A 26085-nucleotide genomic window follows, 5' to 3' on the forward strand; every position below is an offset into this window, starting at 1 on the left:
AGATAAAACACATGATTAAAATATTAGTTTATGAATTCGCAATTTTCTGTATAAAGAGAATCTTAAATTGAAAAGGAATTTAACTTTTCTTTAGTCATATAGTTATACAAAAGTCATAAAGACTTTAAGTGGCAATGAAAAGCAGAAAATGGCTTTACCTGGTGGTGTTTTGTGTTCACAACAATAATTTTAATAAAATTCTTAACATTTGGCATTAAGCCTTTCAGTTGTTGCTAAATAGACCTTTCAGGCTGGTGGTTTACAGATCACTTCCGTAACCTCATTTTAGTGTTTAGCACAAATCCTGCAGCAGGTTCCTGAAAAGGGTAAGCTGTAGATATACTGGTAGCAGAGCCCCAGGACACCATTGATTTCCCTGACAGACTCAAGTGATTGACTTTCTTTGATTACCATCCCAATGTGTAATGATATCCGCCTTCCAGGCTGGTAGCAGTAATTCAGTTGATTTTATGGTATCATTGTAAGGGGGAACATGTACAAATATATATGCATTAATTTTTGGGTGCATCATTTATTTCACATTAATGCATATTCATGATTTGAAGCCTTATAACCCACCTGGTTTTGGCATTATAACTTTATTATAACATTATAAATGTGTTTAACATGTTTCTTGAATGCTTGAAATGGACATCCATAGATCTTCTGAGCAAAACCTTATAGAGGTGGCTAGATAGGATAATACAAAATGTATTTTCTTTAATAATGGTTGATACACATAAACCATGATTTGGTCTGGGATATCCCAGCATTTTTGTTAAGGAGTTGGATTTGGCCAATTTATGGATTTATGTCATATATCTATATTCAGATAAGGGTTCAGATTCATTTTGTTATTCTGCCAAGTCTTTTGCTGAGGACTCGGTATTCAGCCAAATGTAAAAATGAAGCATTTGGTGCATCTATAAATAATTTGTAATTGGCAGTGTTTGGGCTTAAGTTATTTTTTGCTTGCTTTAATAAGCTTGTGTATTGTGATTTGTTACCACATCACATTGCTATACTTTGAATGGACAGGAAGGAGAAATGTATTAGGTTCAGACAAAGAAAAAACACGTTGTTCTGTTGGGTTAATGTGGCCATGGGGAAGAAATCAGACCAAGAGTGTGACCTTGCTGACTGATGACCCTTCTTGGGATTTATATGTTGCTGAATAGGCTGGGACTGCCCCAACATGTGAGAAGGTTGATTAAATGAGTGCAATTTCACCAATTATGCCTGGACAAATGCCACAGTTAATCTGATTGTCTTTGATAGAATTATGGTCAAATAGTCTAATATCTAATCAATGATATCCTAAAAATGTTTCCATGTGGGCACAACATTAGCTATGTTTTATAATGTGTAGGGTCATGTGGTAGGGATTCTTGTAAAGCTGGCCATAGACCCAAAGATCTGATCATACGAATTGAGGATTCGTGCGATTTTCGGACCGTGTGTGGAGAGTCCCGACATTTTTCGTCCGGCGGAGATCGGTCGTTTGGTCGATCGGACAGGATAAAAGATTTCTGTCGGCTGCCGATAATATCTCTGCATGTATTGCCGATCGTACGATTTTCAGAGGGAGACTGTCACTAGCTTTGGTCGGACATAACTTTCGTACGATTGCTGTCAGGGGCAGAACATCGGCTGATCTGTTCTTTTGTACTTTATTTGATCGGAATGGTTAGTGGCAGGTTGGGAGATGGGAAAGTCCGATCGTACGATGATTCGTACGATTGGATCTTTGCGTCTATGGCCAACTTAAGGCAGGTAATGGTAGGGATATGTGCACAGCAGAAAATCTTGGGAGAATTTAAAAAAAATGGCTTTGCTATAATTAAGTGTCAAAGAAGAGAAAAGGAAGTACCCAGGAGACATAGCGACTGATATTCCTAATCAATCAACATTGATTTGCCTGTTTACAGACTGCAAGAAGGAAATTTACCCATTTCTGTGGAAAATGGTGACAGACAGAGAAAAGCATCTTGGTTACTGCATTAGCCGGAGCCCCTGTATTTATTAAAATAGGTGCTGCCTATGTTAGGTCTAGCATAGTTCAAGCTGATGAGGTAATAGAATAGAAATGACAGAAAATACATATTTTTCCAAGCCACAGCCCAACACCATTATATGCAGGTAGATTTGCCATATTTGCTTTCAATTGTTCTTGACTGTGGCCAAAGCCTTTCTTGTTAGGATCCAAAAATACCACACACATCTTAATTCACACATTATTTTATTGAATTATCCATCACAAATTTCTCACCCATAAAAATAAGACTTGATGCGTTTCACTCATTACAAGTTCTTAAAGCAGAGCTGCTTTAGGCACTCACTCTAGAGACTCCACAGACACGGTGTAAGATCAAAAACCCGTAATCTGTATTCCACAGATAACACTTTACGTGTTTCGTGTGTTTCCACTGGAAAATTGCTGGAAACACACGAAATGCGTAAGGTGTTATCTGTGGAATAAAGATTACGGGTTTTTTGATCTTACACCGTGTCCGTGGAGTCTCTGGAGTGCGTGCCTAAAGCAACTCTGCAAAGTAACGTTTTCTCCCCAAGCTACGGGTTCGGGGTGCAGCACCCGGGCCATCAACGGAGAGCGGTGAGTGCACCTGATTTGAAAGAATATATCTAAGTTAGCGACGGGTTTGGGGCAGTGGCACCCGAACCACATCCAACACTTGGTGAGCATGTGTGTAAAAATTAAAACATAAAAGTTTAAGCGCCCAAGAGGTTAATTGTATAATTAAGCTAGTAGCTCCTGTCTTAAGTTCTTAATAGGCACAAAATCTCTATACTACATTCCTGTTTATAAAGGTGAAAGCACACCCACAGTGGTGTGGGGGATGGCTACATGCAGAACTTATATGGTGTTGAAATGACTTTTCCTTTAAATTGATCCTTTTTTTAAGATTAATTTATACTAGTTGATTGAGCATTTCCATTGACTGATTTTTGCATGTATTGTCCCCATGGAGCAGTGTAAGAAAATGTCTCTCTGGGTGACTGTAATTGCTAATTCTCAGCAATAACAGACTAGTCCAACAGGGGAAGGGCTAGCAGACAAATACAGGGCTAGCAGATACAGGGTTGTTGGTAGAAATGGAAATGGAAAATGCTAGGCCACATATTACTAGTCAGTTGTTCCAGTGCCTCATGTCTTAAAACCTACTTTAATTATAATTAGTCACGCTTGTTGAGATGCAGTTTCACCATAATCACACCAAAACAATAAACCCTCTACCAAACTTATAGATTGGTCTATTATCGCATTTGAAGGCAACACCTCGAATACAAATTCAGACTATCTGTGTTATCTGATGTTACATGCACCAGCACAAATGGTAGCTAACTACATGCAGCCTGCACCTTGTGTACCTTTATTTATTTATTTCTTAAATCAGATGAGAAAGAGACCATCCTGTTATAGTTTTTTTCATGCATGACATTTGGGTGACAATATCAAATAATGACATTATACACAAAGAAAGTGATTAATGTAATTTATTTCTATTCATTTCAGCTCCAAGAAAGCAAATCGTGATACAAGCCCAGATACTCAGAAAAGCAAAACAAGCGCACCATGGGAAGAAAATGGCTCTCCTAGGTACTGTCCATTTATATTTATAGAATATTGAAATTATGGATTGAGTTACTTATTGTAGAATTAGTTGTGACAGAGTCTTTTTGCTTAAAACTCCTGGTTAATACCAGAAGTGCATTAAAGGGGTTGTTCACCTTGGATTTAACTTATAGTATGTTGTAGAGAGTGATATTCTGAAATAATTTGCCATTGGTTTTCATTTTTTATTATTTGTGGTTTTGAGTTATTTAGCTTTATATTCTATGGCTTTGCAATTTTCAATCTCGGCACTCTGGTTACTAGGGCCCAAATTACCCAAGCAACCAAGCATTCATCTCAATAAGAGATTGCAATATAATTAGGGACTGGTCTGAATAGTAATAAGAGTAATACAAATTCACAATAACATCACATGCTTAGCCTTACAGAGGCTTTGCTTCTAGATGGGGTCAGTCAACCCCCTGCTGGAAAGAGTCAGAAGAAGAAGGCAAATAATTTAAAAAAGCTGCAAAATAATTAATGAAGTCAAATTGAAAAGTTGCTTAAAAATGGCTGTTCTATAACATACTAAAAGTTATAGGCGGAAATATCTGTAAGTGTCTTATTGGTGAAGGGAACCTCAAAGGTGGACTTGAACACATTGCCATTAAATACTCTAACATATAAACATTGAAATGTTTGTTATATAATTGTTATGTTGATAATGTGATATAAGAATTTTTTTCTTTTTAGTGGATTGTATAATTCTACTGACCGCAACAAATCACCAAAGTTCCCAACTCCCCGCCATCGTAATCAGTCTGGCAGTGATAATGAAGCAGGACAACCGGTGAGGAGGTAGGAAAACGTCTCCAGTAGACATTGCATGCCGGTGATGGAAATGCAAGCTTTCTATGCTTTTTTTACATAAGAACGGCATGACTCAGAGGGCATATAGATATATTCCTCATATGGCAATAGTTATATTCAAATGTATATATAAATTGACAGTAGGCTAAGAACTTGCATGCCCCTGTCAGTTGGCATAAGAAATACCCTATGGCTATTGGCTTCAGAAATGCATGCTCCAGGTAGCTGTAGGTATATGGCTGTAAACACAGGGTATGTATTCTTCACCTAGCTGTAAATATAGGAAATGGATGTTTCAGAAAGCTGTAGATATAAGATATAGCAAATATATTCCTCAGTTAGCAGTGGGTATAGGAAATGCACACAAATCCACATGCAGAAATCATAACACATATTGACAATGTTTTCAGCTAATGATGGACGGTGCACAAGTGATGAACTGCAATTGGGACCTTTGGGTGCGGTATAGGCATTGTACGCTTTAGATGGCTATAAGTATAGAATATTCACACCTTAGAAGACTGTGGGCATTGGATATGCATGCATGTGTGCTTTTTATGGTTATGTATATTCCATAATTGCAAGCCTTAAGATGCCATAGATATAACAATTACGATTGTTCTTGCGACCATTGGTCGCAGAAAAGATTGTTTGTTTCAATACAGACAATACAATACAGATTGTTTGTTTCAATACAGACGTGTAGAACTGAATCACCAGATATTCAGGTAGAAACAATAGAATTCTACCTGGATCAATGTTCTGGTGACTTCAAAGGCATCTGATTTAAATTTTCCAGCCAGCCCGATTGACGAGCCGAAATCTTCTGCCAATATCGGTCATCTCATCTCCCACCATACACGTATGAATATTGTACGAAAATTTGTTTCGTAGGATATTATTGGTGCATCTATGGCCACCTCTAGATAGCATAGGGAATGCAAGCCTGTATGAAATTAATGATAAAAATGCTGAAAGTGTTCTTAACGCTCCTAACCACATGTTTGTGTTTGCAGGAAAGGACAGCACAGTGGTGATGATGGTGATCTAAAGCACAGAAGAAGGTATGTCACACAGATTCATTGCTTGCATAGTCCCTTGCAGTATCTGTGGGAAGAATTTACACAACTTGTAACAAAAAAAAGGAAACACTATAATAATTTTTAAAAAACTGCAATGGCCCTGAAAATATTTTGAGAAAATCAGGTTGGCACTATCTTTTTGTGTGTTCTGCTATGGAACCCAGTTTCCCGGATGGGTAATTTTATAGTACTGTATGAAGTCTATCTATTATTGCTGGCAGAATAATAATAATGTGTCCAAGGTGAAACTTTCATTGCTTCCATCTAGATCACGGTCTCGTTGCAACACAAGTAGCGGCAGTGAATCTGAAAACTGCAACAGAGAACACAGGAAGAAGAGAAACAGGTGAGCATGGAATGTGGGAAGGTAGCATAACTGTACTGCAGGTATTTCCACTTGGAAATTGTACTCATATGCCTGTCTTCAAAGCTTTGGCTGCACTTGCAGTGATTTTTTCAGGATAAAGAAATTGGTCAAGAAATATGACAACAGCCTCTTCCCATGTAGTCAGTGGAAATAGAGGGAGACAGAAAGGGATGCAGGGAAACCATGTTCAGTGTATTGTCTATTATGTTGAAAGAACTAGTATTGCTTACGATCTTACAGGCTTTCCATACAGGTCACATGGCTGAGAGCAAACAGCGTTAAGGTCCAAGTGACCTTATGTGAGAGTAGGCAAATAACTGTGTATAGTCAGTAAATCACGCATTATTGCACATAACTCCAGCCTTTTGTTTTTATTCATACTGTAGCTCCGTAGATTTTTCCAATCCAGAATAAAATAAGCAAAAGATTTCCTCACCTTTGACTTTTTTTTTTTATCCAGGGTCATCCAATGCTTTCCTTTTCAATGGGTAATTCACATTTTTAGTATGATGCAGAGATAATCTGATATAATTTGTAATTGGTCTTCGTTGTTTATTTTTTTTATTATTCAGCTTTTGGTTTAGCAGCTTTCCAGTTTGCAACTGCGGCAGTTATCTCATTGCGAGGGCCCGATTTACACGTTTAAATGAGATACTGGAAAGTAATAAAATGTAACAATATAATTGTAGCCTTGCAGAGCAATCATTTTTTAGCTCCGGTCCTGGGGTCAGTGACCCCTATTTAAAAAATGAGAAGTGGCAGAGCATGAAGACATAAAATTAAAAAACTATTTAAAAAAAGTCCAGTTGAAAAACTGCTACAAATTGAACATTCTATAACATAGTAAAGAAAATAACAGTCAACTACCCCTTTAAACAGTACCTCTGTGATACATACAACCAAAATTTGCCATATGCAGCCAGAGCAAATTCCAAGGGCAGTCTAGGTCCCCCTGGTGCAAAATTTGCTACAGTCATTGGGGGTCATTTATCAACACTGGGCAAATTTGCCAGTGGGCAGTAACCCATGGCAACCAATCAAATTGTTGCATTCATTGTTCTATTTGCAACTGGCTTAAAAAAACTAATAGGTTGCTATAGGTATTTGCCCATAGGCAAATTTGCACAGTGTTGATAAATGAGACCCACTGTCCCAATTCAAATACCTCAGTGTTCACCATTTTCTTTACCCCATACCTTGTACCTTTTCCTCTGCATATGGCAATGTATGGCTGTTTGTAACACAGAGGTATTGTTGCACGTGAATATATTCAGTTGGGACAAAATGAATGCATAATGTTTAGAACGAAATCCCTCCATATTCTTTTGACTACTGAAGCTGACATTTTTATATGTAAAGTAAGTAGAATTGACAGAACGGCATCATCTGTGCAGTTGGCAAGAGTTTTAAAGTCACATTAAGGATTAAATCAAATTCTGCAAAAAGGGCTAGCATTTCATAATCTACAATATCCATAAAATTCACTTTATCTCTCAGGTGAAACCATTATTGTATTATAATGTACATAGAACTGCTGCATACACAACTAGGAATGTTGAGCACCATCTAGTGGAATGAAGTAGCTTTGGCAGCCAGTGCCTCACTAACTTGTAATGTGGGGATTTACTCAAATGGCGATATAGGTATGGGATCCGTTATTCAGAAAGCTCCAAATTACAGAAAGCCCGTCTCCCGTATACTCCATTTAATCAAAATAATCCAGGTTTTTTAAAAATGTATTTCCTTTTTCTCTGTACTTGTAATGAATCCTTATTGGAAGCAAAACCAGTTTATTGGGTTTATTTAATGTTTACATGATTTTCCAATAAACTTAAGGTATGAAGATCCAAATTACAGAAAGATCCCTTATCCGGGAAACCCAAGCATTCTGGATAACAGGTCTCGTACGTTGTACATTCGAAGTGACATCGAAGCTCAGTGTAATTCAAGTTTTATTCACAACAGAGATTTTTCACAAGACAAGGCACTTTTTAGTTTCACACACAAAATATGGAGCCAAATAAATGAAAGTTCACTCTTCTGAAACCAGAACAGGCTGGTCTGCTGGCAGGCTCACTATTTTGGAAACCTGCTTTTTTACAATGTGCCCCCTATTAGCCAACCCAAACCAATAAATTAAATATTTCACTGTTTTTGGTGTTTTTCCCACTGCTGTATCTCTTCTTCTTTTACTTCCTGGACAGAGAGCTCACTCTCAGCCTCACTCTTTCCATACTTGAAATACTATCATTTTATCCTGAGTGAACACAGCCCCTGTTATTCTCTGCATCTACTCTGCCTTATAGGCTTTTCTAGGAGAGACATGCTTTCCCCTTAAGTTTTTTTCTGGATACTGCTCCACAGCATGTAGTAGCAGTATTTGTACGTAGAGCTGTCCAATTTCTTACATAAAAAAATATACAAAGAATATAATGAGGAACACCAGTACAATAAAAACAAAAAATAAATACAAATATACAATTTAAACAATAGTACAAAGTGTTAAGAGGCAAGAGTTCCCTGTTTTGTAGAGATAACACTATAATTCATAAATCTGTATAGATTTAGATAATGGCATACATAGAGTCACTGTTCTGTTTGCAGTGCTAATGTTTTTTTATAAAGAGGGGAATCAATGACTGGTTCTGAACACTGAATACAGTGGCAAAATGTCCTTATTTTCCCACTGTATGATGTGGCTCAAAGGGGATCTGTCATTTGTAGACCAAAAAAGTGGAGTGGATCATGCCATTGTACAGCCCTGGTCCTTGGATAATTCCAAAACAGTTAATATGGGAATCCAATATGTAGCTCTGGACCATTTCATTAGTGAGCCCTGTTCTGTACACAGAGATAAGTAACACTCCCATTATATCCCTGTGCCTTTGTCATATGGCAGCTAATTCTAATTCCAACCAACAATGGGTAAGAGAGAGGAACAATAGGTTTCTAAAGAGACAGACAAGAAGCTTTCTGTATCTATTGGTAGACTGAGATGTTCTAGCCCACTGACCTTTTTCCCAGCTATGTCTCCAGAATGAGTTTTACTGCAAGACACTGACAGGGGGAGGGTTTTTACATGTTATGAGATTTTTTTATATAGTTACATTAAATTAATGACCCTTTGAATGAAGACACTGGGCTGTGACAAAGGATTCACTGACCCAATGAAGACGGTTTCCCAAGCTGTTGAACTTTATGGCCTTCCATCCATGTGTCTCAGGAGCAGATTATTTTGTTGGCCAGGAAGCACTACTTAAATGAGCAAATAAATGCCAATGGAGGGATTCATAGGAGAACATAAAAATCACCTGAGTCACCTGTGTACACAGATATGCTGCTCTTGCTCTAAAAATGAGAAAAAAATGATTTGTTCCTTTGTCAAACAGTCTTCATTGATTGCTTGTATTCTAATTATCTCATTGTCAAGGGAACATCTCATCTGCTCTCTTATTTTTACATTACCACTCTATGGCACATTACTCTTCCAGCTCTGTGCCTGTCGTGATCAATACAGAAGACAGCTTTGTGATAAATTAATCAAATCACACCAGTAAAATGCAAAGCAAATGCTCATAAAGTGAATTACAATGAACTTCCACAAAACAGCTTGTCATTAAGGAGCAGACCTGCTCCAGCAATCTCATTAATGTTATAGCTAAACAAGAGCAGCCCACCAAACCTATAATACTTTGTATTACAAACATGTTACTTGTGGTTAGTTTACATAAACCTGCCGGAATCAGGCTCTGGAAGGGATAACTTTGATGTTGAGGGAGACATATTTAGCCCCTGGCTATACTCAAGCTGGACATACACGCACCAATCATATCATATGAAATTAAGAAATGCTAATCATACAAAAATTGGTATGTGTATGCCAGCCTAACATACCAACATCCATGTAATATGGATATCAGTCTGTTCTGGAATCAGACAGATTTTAATTTCTTCTGTTTATGATATTGGCTAGTTAGGGTTGCCACCTTTATGTCTGGCTGAGACCGGCGGGGGCGGGTCTGTGACGTCAGTTGGCATGTCTATGACGTCAGTGGGCGGACCCGTGCTGTCAGTCGGCACGGCGATCAGCAATTGGCCGATCACCGTGTCAATCAAGGGAATCCCGCCCAGTTTTCCTTATTTGGAAAACCGGGCAGGAAGTATAGACCCGGGAAGCCCCTCAAAATACTGGGCTGTCCGGGTCAAAACCGATCAGGTGGCAACCCTATGGCTAGTTCATGGTGCATCAGAAAATGTTCCAATTGTACCTGGAGCTTTCAAAAATGACTATACTATTACTACTATAGGACTGTAGTCCTACTGTGTGTGGTCACTCTTATGCTGGTCAGTCTCTTAAAGGGTTTGTTCACCTTTGAGTTAACTTTTAGTATTATTTAGGAGATATTCTAAGACAATTTGCAATTGGTTTTCATTTGTTATTATTTTTGTTTTTTGAGTTTCTGTATTAGGCTTTTTATTCGGCCACTGCATTTTGCAGCTTTAGCTGTCTGGTTGCCAAATGAACCTAGCAACCATGCATTGATTTGAATTACAGACTGGAATATGAATAGGAGAGGCCTGAATAGAAAGAGGAGTAATACAAAGTAGCAATAACATTACCTTTGTAGCCTTACAAGCATTTGTTTTTTAGTAGGGTCAGTGACCCCGTTTGAGAGCTGGAAAGAGTCCGAAGAAGAAGGCATATAATTCAAAAACAATAAAAAAAAAAAATAATGAAGACCAATTGAAAAGTTGCTTAGAATTGGCTGCTTCTATAACACACCAAAAGTTAACTTTAAGGTGAGCCATCCCTTTAACAATGAGTCAATTTGCAACTGGAATACAACTAACAAAGTAAAGGGCCATCTGTTAAATGCAGTGCAGGAAGGAGAAGCTTGAAGGAAAGCATGCCACTCCTTATGGTGGTAGTTATACAAGGTTGTTACAACAAGGCATAAGACCTGTTATCCAGAATGCTTGGGACCTGGGGTTTTCCAGATAACGGATCTCTCTGTAATTTGGATCTTCATACCTTGAGTCTACTAGAAAGATATTTAAACATTAAATAAACCCAATAGGCTGGTTTTGCCTCCAATAAGGATTAATTATATCTTAGTTGGGATCAGGTACAAGGCACTGTTTTGTTATTACAGAGAAAAATAAAATTTGGATTATTTCATTATAACGGAGTCCATAATTTGTCACTTTCTGGATAATGGGTTTCCGGGTAATGGATACCTGTTTTTTGATTTTTGCAGCATTTTTAGACCTGTTTTGGTCTAAAGGGTCAGAGTGAGAATGGTTGGGCCTTTGGTTAAATGTAGAAGGTTCTTCTCGTGGTCCTTCCTCAGAATGTAATCCTGTAAAATGATTTTAGGGTAATGGCACATGATGATTTGGGATGTTTTTTTACCCTGAAGTATTTGTGAAATGTTAATTTCCCTTGTTCACTGTGAATGGAACTGCCAGGCACTCATTGGGGATTTCCTATCGCAGAGAAAGGGCTATTTTGAAATGAAAATGTTGTCTCTCACCACTGAGCTACAAAATGCTCCAAATCACCCCCATGTGCCATTGCCCTTATGAACCTAAATATTAATGAGAAACCTTGTGTATTCCTGCTGAGCCAGGCAATCAGAGTGTCACTGATAAACAAAACCCACACACCAGAACATTCTCTGCAATATACACCATACTGCATAATACAGACACGTAATTGCATTTGATTTATTATCAAAATAAAAAGTTATCACAAGGCCTTTGAAGTCTATTCCCAGCAATCACCCCTGAGAATAGAGCTGATAAAAGAGAAATGCACTTGTAAATAGGTTCAAACACACAGACACATAGCATGAGTGTGCCGGCCATGATTTCCTTGCTCTCAGCAGGAGGGTGTCACCCCCATGGAGCTGCTCTGAGAATGCACTTGAATAGTTGCTTATATTAATGTCAGTGTAGTTTTTCCTGCTTGCTTGTCTCTGTGACATGTTTGTTACTCCTGTCTGTTCTTATCACTGCTATCAAGAGCTGTTATCTTGTCATCCCCTTTATTGGTGCTGCCGTAGTATTTCTCTGCAGACTGATACACAGGAAACTTTTCTCACATATCCGGCATATCTTACAGATCAAGCACCCAGAGGAATATACAGTGCATGGGCAGAAAATAAACTAATAGTTGTAACCCCTTCACTTATAGTAACTGTTTAAAAATTGTAAGGCCTCTCTGGTAAATACATGGTTAAATATAGAGGCTGTAAATCACTTGTTTAATAACCTATCTGCCTTCAAAGTCTCAGCATTTGCCATAAATATAAGCCCATTCTGGTTGCTGTAAAGGATGTGGGCTCTCAGGGTAGTAAAAGTGGCCATACATGTAGAGATCTGCTCGTTTGGCGATTTCACCAAACGAGCTGATCTCTTCCCCATATGCCCACAACCATTGAATCATAATGCAGTAAATACGGGTGGTCGGATCACAGAACCGCATCAATGAACAGATGTGGCCGCAATTCAACGGGATTTTAAACCCTGCCCAGTCAACATCTGCCTGACGTTCGACCGGCTATCGATCGGGAAAGCCCTTCGGAGGGCCCCCCATAAGCAGCCGACTTGGTCTCTCATCGGCCGTGTATGGCCGCCATAATAGTCTGGACGGGCAATCTGTGGATTCTAGTAAATGCTAGGGGGGCTGCTGTAAGATGCCATAGACAGCCACTATTTAGTGGGCTGGTGGGGGCTGTTTGTGCCTCTCTGTACAGGTATGGGACCTGTTATCCAAAATTCTCAGGACCTGGGGTTTTCTGGATAACGGATCTTTCTGTAATTTGGATTTTCATTCCTCAAGTCTACTAGAAAATCCTTTTAAGTAAACATTAAATAAACCCATTGGGGGTCATTTATCAACAGTAGGCAAATTTGCGCATGGGCAGTAACCCATGGCAACCAATCAAATTGCTGCATTCATTGTTCTACTTGCAGCTGGCTTCTAAAAGCTAATCCCTGATTGGTTGCTATAGGTAACTGCCCATGGGCAAATTTGCCCAGTATTGATAAATGAGCCCCAATAGGCTGGTTTTGCTTCCATTAAGGATTAATTATGTCTTTGGATCAAGTACAAGGTACTGTGTTATTGTTACAGAGAAACAGGAAATTATTTTTAAAAATTTGAATTATTTGGATAAAATGGAGTCTGTGGGCCTTTCTGTAATTCAGAGCTTTCTGGATACCAGGTTTCCTGATAATGGATCCCATAACTGTACTTGAAATTGCAGGGCCTATTTTGAATCCCATTCCAGATATGGCTGGGGCCAATGCAGGTACAGGTATGGGATCTGTTATCTGGAAACCTGTTATTCAGAAAACTGTGAATTACAGGAAGGCTATCTCTCATAGACTGCATTTTAATCAAATAATAAATATTTTTTAAAATGATTACCTTTTTCCTCTGCAGTAATAAAACATTGATGATAACTAAGCTGCAGGAACCCATATTGGTGGCAAAACAATACTATTGGGTTTATTTAATGTTTAAATGATTTTTTAATAGACTTGAGGTATGGTGAATAAAATTACAGAAAGATCCCTTATCCAGAAAACCCAAGGTCCCAAGCATTCTGGATAACTTGTTCCTGTGTAGATGGAAAAAAAACAAGGCGTGCCCTGTGCAGAGGTTTTTGCTATTGACAGCAGAGCAATGCCATCTCATAACAATGATCTTTGATGTTCTTCCATTCAAAACACAAAATATTTATTTATTGCAGGTTACGGCAGGAAAACAATATGGTGGATTCAGCCCCACAGTGGGAAGCAGTTTTAAGAAGACAAAAGGAGAAGAACCAGGCTGACCCGAACTCCAGGAGATCCAGGCATCGGTCTCGATCGTAAGTGAAGCACCATGTCCTTTATCTTCATCAACAATCGCTCCATTGTTTTCTTTCATTTGTAAAGTAGTGAAATTGATATCAGTTTTCTTGGGTGAAAGCAGTTATGTGTGGTCACTGAACTGGACACTGTGATCATTTAAGGTGGCCATAGAAGCACAGATAATATCGTATGAAACAAATTTTAGTACGATATTCGGTGTGTGTATGGCAGGAAAAGAGAAGACCGATATCGGCAGAAGACTTGGATATCGGTTGGCTCATCGGTCAGTGAATCAGTAAATAACTTTGAATATATGGAGCCAACATATTCCACAGCATTTTAGAGAGGTGTTACAGTTTTTGGAGTGTGAGAGGAAACCCATGGGAAGAACAAACTCCTTGCAAATAGTGCCCTGGCTGGAATGAAACCCAGGACCCCAGTTTTGCATCATTGTAGTTTTGACTGGAGTTTTTATCTCTGAAAATGACCCTGAAAACTAACCAACTGCACACAAGTATTTTAATGACCTTACAACCAGCAAGCATGACTCTGTGTCTTTTCTCACTCTTTAACCTTCTTATTTAAAAAAGGCCCCAATCACAGCGCTGTGACCATGACTATTAAGCATTTTATACATTATCGTGGCATGATATTATGCCCATTTTAGCATAATTATTGCATTGCACAAAAGCCTAACAAAGGCCCAGTTATACAGTTTCTTGAAATGTTAGGAAATATAAATGAAATGTGACCCTCCTCTCCAAATAAATACATGATTCTGCCCAGCAAAGAAAATGGTTTAGCCATAAAGTAAAATAATATTTCCATCATACACAGAAGGAATACGGTAATATAAATATATAATATAATATATATGTATAATTTACAGTAACTGACTTCCCAATTGTGAATATTTTAGCAAAGCCTGGGGGACTGATGTTATCGTTAGTGTTTAAATGGATCATTTCTGCATATATAGTGCAGAGTTAAATTGAAGATAATATTAGGCACTTTATTCCAGCAATTCTAGGTGATAATGAACATCAAAGGGTAATAGGTCCCATCAGAAAGCAGCAGGCATATAGGATTGCTCATATCTCATTCTAGCTGCAGTTGGCAGGCTTCAAAAGCTGTAAATGTTCTAACTGATAACAGGTTCAGTAGGGAACCGTCAAACCTGGGGGGAATGTCAAATCTTAATTGTAGGTCAGTCACTAACAGTTTCATTAGGGCTCATTTCCATAAAGCTCACAGGTATAATTGCTGATCTGGGATCCTGGCCCTTTCCTAGTTAACTAGCAAATTCCTTGCAGGCAATAATAAACTACCTGGCAGTAAGTCATAACCACTTACAAGGACAGGACCTGAACCCAAAATGACTGGCGTGCATGTTTCCGCATACAGATAAGCTAAATACACCACCTCCTATCTGTGTTACTGGGTCAGTTCTGAATACGTCTACATTTCAAATACTGATGTCAAGACAAAGAGAGAGCAATTTAAAGCCATTCTTCCACATTTGTCACTATGGAACATTACAAGCAGAGCTGTAGATGAACATAGAGAATTTCCTCAGAACTGCTGCAGCTTTTGTCTTTGAACGTTTACTGGATAGAGACGAGGTACAATGAAAGGAAAATTGTCATAATTGATCCAAAAATGACCTGTAGTGAAACTGGGGAAACTATTGTGCCAGGCTGTGGATGCAGCTTATACGTGGTTTATTGAACAGATTGCACATATGTGTTAAGCTGGCCATAGATGTTGAGATTTTTAAAAGATCCGATCCCCATCGTGAGACCATGATTTTCTCGGAACGATCGTATGATCGTACGAATTGACCATCAACTTACAAGACCAATTTGCCAGGAAAACTAAGGGGAGCTGCCTGCTTGGCCCTGCAAACATAGATAGATTGCACTGGGACCGACAAAGATTTTTTGACCTGGCCAATCAATTTCCTGACAGATGTCGGCCGAAAAATCATAAAATGGTCGATCGTTCAAATCCCACTAACCGCACGATAATTTTGAAGGATTGGTCGGACTTCGCTAAAAACGGTTGTTCGGCAAGAAGGATCATCGCGTCTATGGGGATCTTAAGATGCAGTTGTAGTTACAGGCTCTTCTTTGGGGCGACAATCTCCCCGAACTGCCTTCCCCCTGCCCTCCGCCAGCTAAAATGAAAATCGACTGCGGCAATTCACATGCGGTGCTTCGTTTTCCGATTGTCGCCCTTGAAGATGTTTCACCAGTCATCCAACTGACTTTCTCAATTCTGAATTGAGAAAGCCAGCCAGATGACCGGTGAAACATCTTCAAGAAAAACACAGCAAGTCCAGTTGATTTGACTTATTTCTACAGATATCTTGGAAATTAATTTAAGAGTAATACATGTACTTTGCAAAAGTGCTTACAATAGCACCCTCCTCAATTTTACATTCACTTATTTTACTTATCCATTCACTGGTTTACTTATCCTTTAAAACTATTTGTGTTAGAAGAAGAGTTAGGTGATGTGGCGACTAATACGTTCAGTGTCAGTGCAGAAAAATCCTGGTTTTTATTTTCTCATGGAGATGTGCAACAATGTCAGCTCCTAAATATTTTTGTACTGAGAGAAAAGATGTCAGATGTCTCAATGCCTATTTCATGCATAAAAATATCATAGATATCTTTTTAGATAACAGAATAACCTGGGTGGCAATAACCAATATACTGTGTCTGTGTGCCAGTGGACAGTGGACAAGGCAGTTGGCTGCTATATTACTTTCATTATCTCTGCTACTAAATGTTCCTGAATGTTAAAGCAATTGTACCACAGTTACTGTATACATTATGAATGCCCTGTGATATAACAGTGACATTGACCAGTCACGTTCTGTGTGTTTTGTTTCAGGAGGAGCCCAGATGTACAAGCAAAGGAAGCGTTATGGAAGCACATTCAGTAAGTTTCTTTCTTAGTAATGGTGACCAATTATTCCAGAGCTGGATAAGTCTCTAAGAGAACGCTGCAACATTGATCTATTCATTCTTTATGATTAACACATAAAATGGATTAATGTAATTTGCAACTATTGATGGAGTGGAAGTAGGACACTTCCTTTCAGCCACATTGGGAATAGTATAGGTTATAAGGTCTGTATTATGTGGCAGAAGGCACAGATCAAAGCTGAACTGCTGCAGAATGATTTACATTACTTTATTAGATATGCAGGACCAGTGTTATTGAACTGATAAATAAAAGTGAAGTCGGCAGCTATTAAATTCTTAATTGAATAGTGTAAGCTCTATCTGACTTGTTGAGAAGGTTATTGATCTCCATATGGGTAAAATACTTAATCCATATTCACAAACAGCATTCCACCTAATTTCCGACTCAACCGACACTTTTCATTTTTTAGTGAAAGAAAGACAGTTTACAGACACTTTTATGAATTTGTCTTTCAAACGACATAAAAATGGAGCAAAAACAACATTTTAAAAGACATTTTCTCCCGACATTTTAAAAATGGAGTAAAGCTCAGTATAACTCTTCCCCATGTGTCAGATAAATTCAAAAATAAACTGTTCTGCTTTGGTTCAGCCAGTCTACGACTTCAAATTCGATTCAAAGTAAAATACTTTGAATATTCGACCATTCGATAATCAAAGCACAATCCCTTTAAAAAAACTTTGACTTTAATACTTCGCCAAATTAAACCTGACAAAGTGCTATGTTAGCCTATGGGGACCTTCTACAGCATTTTTCTAAGTTTTTTGAAGTTGAAGTAAAATCGTTCGATCGTACGTTAAAATTGTTCGAATCAAAGTATTTAAGTTCGATGGTCGTATTTTTTACTTCCAAATTACCGCTGTATACGGTGGGCACCCGGGCCCACCGTATACAGCTGTAATCTCAAACAAACGCATCTAAACATAGTATATACTGGTTAAATAATTGTATAGCCTTTATGACAAATACACCACATTTAATTTCACAATTACCTACAATAGGGTATTAGACTTTTATAATGTGATGGCATAAAGTAAAACACAGGGTAAGTTATGTTCACTAAAGGGTAACTCCAATTTAAGTTCTCTCTTTTTATTTAATTTAACAATAAATCACATTAATTTCAAAACATAGCGATTAATTGTACATTTTTTGTCATTATTTTTTTGTTACATGTTTTGTTGGTGCATAAGTTGAATCTTCAGTGATAAAAATGCAAATACAATGATATGCAATCAGAATACAGCAATAATAAAAGGAAAGGAAAAACCAATAATGGAAAAAAGAAAAAAAAAGTAAACACAGGCAAATAATTAAAACGTCATACAAAAACTTTTTGTATATTCTAACTTTACATATTGTCTCTATTAATTAGTATATCTTATATTAATCCGTTTTCAAGATACATATCTGATGTTTGACATTATCTTGTTTCAGATAGCTGAACTTGTTCTAAGGATGTATTCTATACACATCTGTCCTTTACTAATATATTTAAGTTTGTAGGATAGTTCTAGATTGTGTAATTTGTAGTGGAAAAGAGGGAGATTATTTAAACTCTTTGCACTGTTGCTATCTTGTCATATGAACCTCCCTGTTGTTTTCATTTATTGCAGTCAGGTACAACATTTCTTCCATGTAATTAAGTCTAGAAATGTATTGTGTTAAAGAGAGTGTAGGAGAAAGCCAATTTAATGCTATCAGCCATCGAGCAGCAGCCCATAATCGTAGTAATAAATAGTTTCTTTAGTTAAATCAGGGAGGGGTACAATGTCAATTAGAGACAGATATATCCAGGCCAAATTCCTTAACAAAGTTTATCTTACCCCCCACAGACTTGCTAGGATATATCCTTCGACCCCAGACCACTGTGTTAAATGTACACAAGAGGTTGGCACATTTTTGCATGTATTCTGGACATGCCCGCATATCCAGAGGTATTGGGGGGAGGTTTTACAATACATATCTGATGCATTGGGTGTCCCATGTATTAAAAACCCACTGATATGCCTCTTGGGGGTGGTGGACGATCTAGGGCTGCAGGTGGGAATCAAACTATGCTATCTACAATTGCTATACTATGCAAAGAAAGCCATTTTGCTTCAATGGAAGTCCACGGCTCCCCCAACACTAGCCTTTTGGCGTAGACTGGTTAATGACACCCTCCCAAACCAAAAACTGACATACATTGCCCGGGGATGCCCCCAAAAATTCGAGAAGGTTTGGGCTCAGTGGCTGACCTTGGAGGACTCTAGAAAGGATCCTACAGTGTAATGTGATCACCCTTGGCACAAGAGTGCGGAAGTAAAACGCAGGTAGACTAAGGTGATAACAAGATAAATTTATTGATACAGCATTTGTATTTTATTGGCTTGCAATGTCGGCTTCTCTGTCTTCTTTCTTTCCTCCTTTTTCTCTCTTCTCTTTCTCAAATGTGTGTTCTTGAAAAATGAAAAATAAAAACTTTTAAAAAAAAATCAAAAAAATCAGGGAGGGGTAATTCAATAAAATATGTTTTGGGCAGCGTATTAGGGGGACCTTTAGTATTAATGAAGCTATTTGGACTTAGTCTTTCCAGAAATTTTCTACAGTTGGGCAAGACCACCAAGAATGTTTATAATCACCGACTTCTCCACATCCTCTAAAGCACTGTGGGGAAGAGTCGAGTGTATAGCATTTTTACGTTTTGGGGTGATATACCATCTTGAAAGTATTTTGTAAATCATTTCTCGAGTTGCAATATTAGTTGAAATTTGTTGTGTGGATATCAATTTCTGGGGTCCAGGCAGGGCCAGATTTACATAGCAGGTGCCCCTAGGCCCGCTGTTGTTCGTTGCCCCATCCCCTCCCTTTTATTCAATCAAATTTTCATTATCGGGACCAGAGCAATGGGGATTGGCGTACAGGAAATTTTAAAAACTATCATATTTCCTACTCCTCCCCAGTGTTCCTAAATCAATGTGGGTGTGCTTGGGCAGCATGCCGCCCCCTAAAATCCTGCCGCCCTAGACCCGGGCCTTGGTGGCCTCTCCACAAATCCGGGCCTGGGTCCAGGATAAATTAAAGTCTTTTTCCCATGCTGTCATATAGGAAGTTGGTGAATTTGGTTGTATTTCTATTAGTAATGAATATATCTGTGAGATATTCCCTTTAGTTGATAAAACATTTTTACAAAATAAAAATAAAGATCCCTTGAGTGTGGGCTTCCGTTATAATTGGGAAGAATAGAAATAGAAATAGACATTTGGGAATACCTCAGCAATCCTTTTGGGGGAATAGCTAACTGTTCTTTAAGAACTGCCCATGATTTGAAGCCTCCAAGGGATAATAGATCATATAATTTGGTAAGTTTATGGGAAGACCACCATTGGAACTCTTTGTGATTTAGTCCTGGAAGAAAATCTGAGTTACCGATTGGTAACTCCAGTTTAAAGGAGATATATTGGATAAATGAACCCCCCTAATCTTGTAAGCAATAATGTATACTATATGATGCTGGTTTTACTGTTGGCTGTAAATGAACATTGTCTTCAAAAATAGCCCCTTTATTGGAGCTCTCCAAAGATGTTCTCTGGTCCCTGTCTGTGTCTCAAATGAGGGTTGAGTGTGTCCTAACAGTCCCTGCCAGAAGCACAGTAGGAAGGGGACAGCCAATCACAGCCCTGCAGTCACACAAGCAAAGAAGGGTTTCAGTTCCCTATCAGGTCAGCCTAGTTACTGATTGGTTCCCATCTGAGTGCAGTGTGCTGAGTGCCACCGGCTCCCCTGCACAGCCAGACCATTCTGCGGGCAGGAAGTGGAACAAATGGACTAGTAGGGTTTTTGCAGAAATTTTCAATAAAGTAACCAGAAATACAAATTTTTAAAGCGCATTCCTTCTAAAGCTAAAAGAGTTTAATGAACAGACACATTTTTGTTTTTTACATAAAATGTCTCCTTTAATGTAGCAGCAGTACTTAGTGGGTGTATTCCACACAGTAAAAATGGAATAGTAATGGGGATTAACTGATTAGATTACTTGTTTCCCAGGTAGTATTGCAGGAAAGTACTAGGAGGATCCACTGTAGGATAGGAATTATTCCTGGATGATGTCCAAACACAGTTACAGAATTATGTATACCAAGTACAGCGTATCTCATTGGCATTGCTATCAGATAACAGAATGGCAGACTGCTTCTGACAGTTAGACATGGCTGCCACTTGGTGGCAGTAGTTGGTTTTGTTATTATTTGCATGTGGGGAAAGGACAGGGCAGTGCACATTTTTAAAGCGTTCTAACAGTCATCCTGTTGGCTCTGTGTTAAATATTAGTATGCACATCATATCGTGTTGATTAGATATTACAGGAGACAAGCCAATTTAATACAGCAAGTTTGATAATTTGCTAATTATGTACACAGGCTCATGGAAATATACAGGTTATTTGTCCTTATTTCTATGGGTTGTACTTGTGTTATACATATCACTAGTTGCTGTAGAACAAAACATAACAGCAGAGGATGCTGGGAGTTACAAATTTGTTACTTCTGTGCCAGCACCCTTGACATATACAATATAATTTTATACATTGGACTTTGCCTTTCCTTACTACTTTCATTACCTTTATTGGCTGGATGGATGGAAGAGTATGCCCTGTTGCAAGTAATATTTCTCTTTAGTTTCCCTTAAAGCATCATTTTTTTTTATAACTCAAACAAGTGTATAGGGTGTGGCCAATATGGGTGAGATATGGCCCAAATTCTTAAACTAGGTCCTAGATATTGGCAGAAATAGCAGAATTCTTATTTGATCATAATGTATTCTTAAAAATCCAGCCTACAGGACAGTTAGGGTGAGGTTTAGGGCCAAGTAGATTGTGATAACAAACAAGGGATAACAGGTAAAGTAATGGGCAGTGCCTCTGTACCTGCTCATTATTTGTCTTCCTCTATATTTATGGAAAAACTTGCATTGTTTCAACATGATAATCTTTAACGTTGATAATGGGAAATTTTGGCTGCACATCTTTTGTTTTGCTTTTTTTTCTTGGAAGTTCAATTTCTGATTTATGTTGCAGGAAGGAACTGGTTGATCCCTCAGGCTTGTCTGAAGAACAATTAAAGGAAATTCCGTACAAGAAAATAGAGTAAGTTCCCTTACCTTAATTGCACCAACTCAGTTGCACAGTACATATACAGTATATATATATATATATATAAATATAGAGGGTATTTATTTGCTATTTGAGATGTTACAGCACTTATCTTGGTGGCTGATTACATTGCTTTAAGAGCTATTATAATATTGACTTATAGCTGTTATCATCATGTTCTCACACGCTTTATTCCCTTATCAGGACGCAGGGTGACCCTATCCGTATCCGCCACTCCCATTCTCCACGCAGCTTTCGCCAGTATAGACGATCTCAGTGTTCTGATGGGGAGAGATCAGTACTATCAGAAGTCAAGTAAGTTACATTTGAAAATTGATACTAGACTGATGTTTTATTTATCTCTCTGAATTTACAGTTTATCAGAAGATGTCTATGGGTACACTATATCCAACAGGTTACACAATGCAAAAAAATATACAGTAAGAGAAAAATAGATATAACATTAACTCCACTAAAAGTACAGGTATGGGATAAGTTATCCGGAAACCCGTTATCCAGAAAGCTCCAAATGACAAAAAGGCCACCTCCCATAGTCTCCATTTTAACCAAATAATCCAAATTTTTGCAAATGATTTCCTGTAATTCCTGTGATTTTTTCTGTAATAATAAAACAGTAGCTTGTACTTGATCCCAACTAAGATATAATTTATCCTTATTGGAAGCAAAACCAGCCTATTGATTCTGCCATGGGCCTTATTCCTAATGTGCAAGATCCAATGTAATGGAACCCTGGAAATAATGGCTGCCTTGTACAGTGCTAGTTCTGTTTTGATACTTAGATGTAAAGAACAACTTTAACCCTTGTAATGCCTTGTTGTAGCAGGTTAACCCCTTACATTCAGGGTCAGTGGTGGAAAGGCTACTTCAACTCTGGTGAACACAGGCATAGTGAGCTTCCTCCTGTACTCATGTAGATGGGCTCTGTTATTCCTTTGTGTCTCTTCTACCTCTGCTGTGTTCATTTATTTTTCTTTGTGTAATTTGCCTTTGCTGTGCAACAGTGATGCCACATTTCATTCTTTCAGTGCAAAAAACGACCTTGTGCCTCCTCTGACTGTGACACGTGCCACAGACACTCATGGTTCATGTGGCCCTTCTGCACAACAAGTGAGTAAATGTCTATTTTGCTTGGCACTGGTATATAGATGATGTCCTTCCCTGAGACCCAGCAGCTGCACATTACATTCCAACCAATGGCAATTGGGCTGGATTTCTTGGCTGCTCCATTATCATGTGTATCTTTAGAATGTGATGACATGGCATTCAGTGCTTGTCCATTGATTAATCAATAAATGATATATGTTCAAAGACCCCTTGCCCCTCTCCTGTCAGTTAAGGGCCCAAGGGGAAGCTCATACAGTATATTCATCTAGTTAAACCCACGACTCTCTTTTTTCATATTTGTTAATCTTTAGGTACGTACTACAGTGTGTAAAGAAATAAATTGCTATCAAGGCTCCATTTTGAAAAATACCCAACTCATTTTTTTATAGGAGCATCTTGTACTGCTTTAGAGATTATTGTTCGGTACTGGGAGGGTTTGGCCATCACTGCGAAGACATAAAGGGATTGTCCACCTTTTAGTATGATGTAGAGTGATATTCTGAGACAATTTGCAATCGGTTTTAATTAGTATTATTTTGGGTTATGTAGCTTTTTATTTAGCAGCTCCCTTGATTGCAATTTCAGCAATCATGATGCTAGGCTCCAAATTACCCCAGCAACCATGCATTGATTTGAATGAGAAATATGAATAGAAAGACAAGTAATAAAAAGCAGAAATCACAATACTTTTGTAGCCTTAAAGAGCATTTATTTTTTAGATGGGGTCAGTGACCCCCATTTGAAAGCTGGAAAGAGTCAGAAGAAAATAATTAAAAGCTAGAGAAAAAAAATAACAAAGACTGATTGAAAAGTTGCTTAGAATTGGGCATTCACATATCACATACGGGGAGGCCCATTTATCAAAGCCTGAATTTATCTCAATATTTTCTGAAAATAAATCCTCACAGGTTTTTTTATCCTTATTTATAAATACGCTTTCCAGAAAATTTTGTTTGCATTAAAAAACGAATCGTACAAATGTTTTGGATTTTCCACCTGAAAACTCATATTTGTTTTGATTTTTCCCTGAAAACCTCGAAATCTTTGGATTATTGTACGAAACCCAGCGCAGATCAAAATATCTTTGGGACTTTTCCCATTGACTTATATGAAACCTCGGCAGGTCTGAGATGCCGAATTTTTGGATTCTGACTTTTTTTATCCTCGGGGTATAATAAATCCCGAAATATTTGTGTTTTTTTTCCACTAAAAACTCTGATTTTATTGTAAAAAAAAAAAAAAAATAACCCGTTAAACTTAATTTACACAACAGTGTGTGTAAAAGGCTCCAATAAACCTGACTATGAGCATTTTGTCTTACAGAAAAGAGCTGGGTCCAAGGAGAGCATCACTGAGTCCAATGTTTCTCCTCTGAGCAGAGATTCAAAGCACAGTGTGAAAACCACGAGAACCTCACAGGCCTCACGTCTTAAAACTGAAACTTGAATGCAGGAGATAATGATCATGCGTCTCCAAAAATATGAACATTTGGACAAGCAACTCAATCTGGGTTGGAGAATGCTTTAAACATTAAATTATTGCTGCCAGAATGGATTGCATCTTAATCATACAAACATGAAAACTATTACAGGGACTACGGAGACCATACTGTTGTGAGCAGACTGGTTCAGTGGTTCACTGATACATTGCAGCTCTATGGTCCTGAGTTCAATTCCAAGAATGGCACCAGAGAGTCTGTTCTCCAAGTGTCAGTTTTCTATTGGTGCTCTGGTTTCCTCCATAACCATACAGGCAAATGAATGGGCTCTTAATGAAACTGAGCCTAGTCTGTGTGCATGAATCTGAGTTTGATTCCAACCACAGTTATTAGCTGAGATGATAAACTCCAGTTGGACAGGGACTGATGTGAATGAAGAACAATGCCAGTAAAAAGCTGCATAACATATTGGCACTATAAACAAGGGGTGGTAATAATAATAAGAGAGTGGGTGGGTGGTTTTACCGTTGCCTTGGAAATCCAAATGTTTTTTTCTGAAAAGAATATTTCCTAATGGATGAAGATTTGGACATTTGCTCCTGTTCTAAGCATTCAACAGTGTGTCATCCAGTGGATATGTACAATGTATGTGCACTCTCTCTCACCACATGAACTTCATATTCAGTACCACAAGCCTGTTGTTCTTAGTCACTACTGTGTTTGAGGAATAGATATCGTACATGATAAGATGCTTCTCAGCTTGTAGCGCACAAAGGCTCAGCTGCCTTAATTTTCACTCATTATAAGCAAAACACTCCTGGTTAAACTGGCATTTCCATTTTCTGGGGTGGGGGGGTATTTTATCTCGCAGTATTAAAAACTGAAGTATTTAAAAATAAAATACCAGCCAAAATGGAAAGTTCTTCTTGTGTGGCTCTTTATTATGAAATGGAGGAAGGGCTGGTTTGTTTTGATTTAACGTAAAACCTTGATGAATATTGTAGAGTAGACCGTACAGCTGAAATATAGCATTTAGCAATAACACAAGTATATGCATACCAAGTAAAATCAGGACCTGTTTCACAGGCTGATCCGAATGTTCATTGCAGGATGCACAATTCCACTCCAAAGGGATAACATCAGCATTTACATGGATAAAGCAGCATCACTCTGTTAGTGTCATTAAAACGTTAAAGGGGAAGTAAAGTCTAAAATAAAATAAGGCTAGAAATGCTGTATTTTATATACTAAACATAAACATGAACTTACTGCACCACAAGCCTAATAAAACAAATGATTTATGCTTTCAAAGTTGGCTACAGGGGGGGTCACCATCTTGTAACTTTGTTAAACATCTTTGCAAGACCAAGACTGTGCACATGCTCGGTGTGGTCTGGGCTGCTTAGGGATCATCATAAAAATTATCAAAACAGCACAAGTCAAATAATATCTGCCAGAAGCCAATACATCAAGACTGATTAATAATCAGAATATGCAGACTGCACTGGGTCCTCTGTTGTCATGTAATCTAATGTGGATTTTATAGTTTTTGTATTGTTTAATACAAACTTTCTCCAACTCTGCAGAACCAGTGGCTGAAGCAAAACAATCCTCCAAATAGAATCCCAGTTTATCTGTTTA

At 38.1% G+C, this 26085-nt stretch overlaps 1 protein-coding gene across 2 annotated transcripts in view; it reads left to right on the plus strand.

Annotated features, from left to right (window-relative positions):
- epb41l4a.L (erythrocyte membrane protein band 4.1 like 4A L homeolog) overlaps nt 1-25375 on the plus strand; it is a 128806-nt gene extending 103431 nt beyond the window's left edge. The window contains exons 14-23 of one of the 2 annotated variants that reach the window (XM_018264369.2): nt 3536-3619; nt 4328-4432; nt 5461-5508; nt 5795-5872; nt 13654-13773; nt 16655-16702; nt 21807-21875; nt 22086-22196; nt 22928-23009; nt 24330-25375. In XM_018264369.2, coding sequence (XP_018119858.1) covers nt 3536-3619; nt 4328-4432; nt 5461-5508; nt 5795-5872; nt 13654-13773; nt 16655-16702; nt 21807-21875; nt 22086-22196; nt 22928-23009; nt 24330-24452 — 868 coding nt within the window. In that variant the 3' untranslated portion in view covers nt 24453-25375. The remainder of the gene's footprint in view (nt 1-3535; nt 3620-4327; nt 4433-5460; nt 5509-5794; nt 5873-13653; nt 13774-16654; nt 16703-21806; nt 21876-22085; nt 22197-22927; nt 23010-24329) is intronic. The other variant, XM_018264384.2, reaches the window with a different exon arrangement.
- Nucleotides 25376-26085: the final 710 nt, after the last annotated feature.

The sequence above is a fragment of the Xenopus laevis genome, chromosome 1L (genome assembly GCF_017654675.1).
Source record: "Xenopus laevis strain J_2021 chromosome 1L, Xenopus_laevis_v10.1, whole genome shotgun sequence".
NCBI lineage: Eukaryota > Metazoa > Chordata > Amphibia > Anura > Pipidae > Xenopus > Xenopus laevis.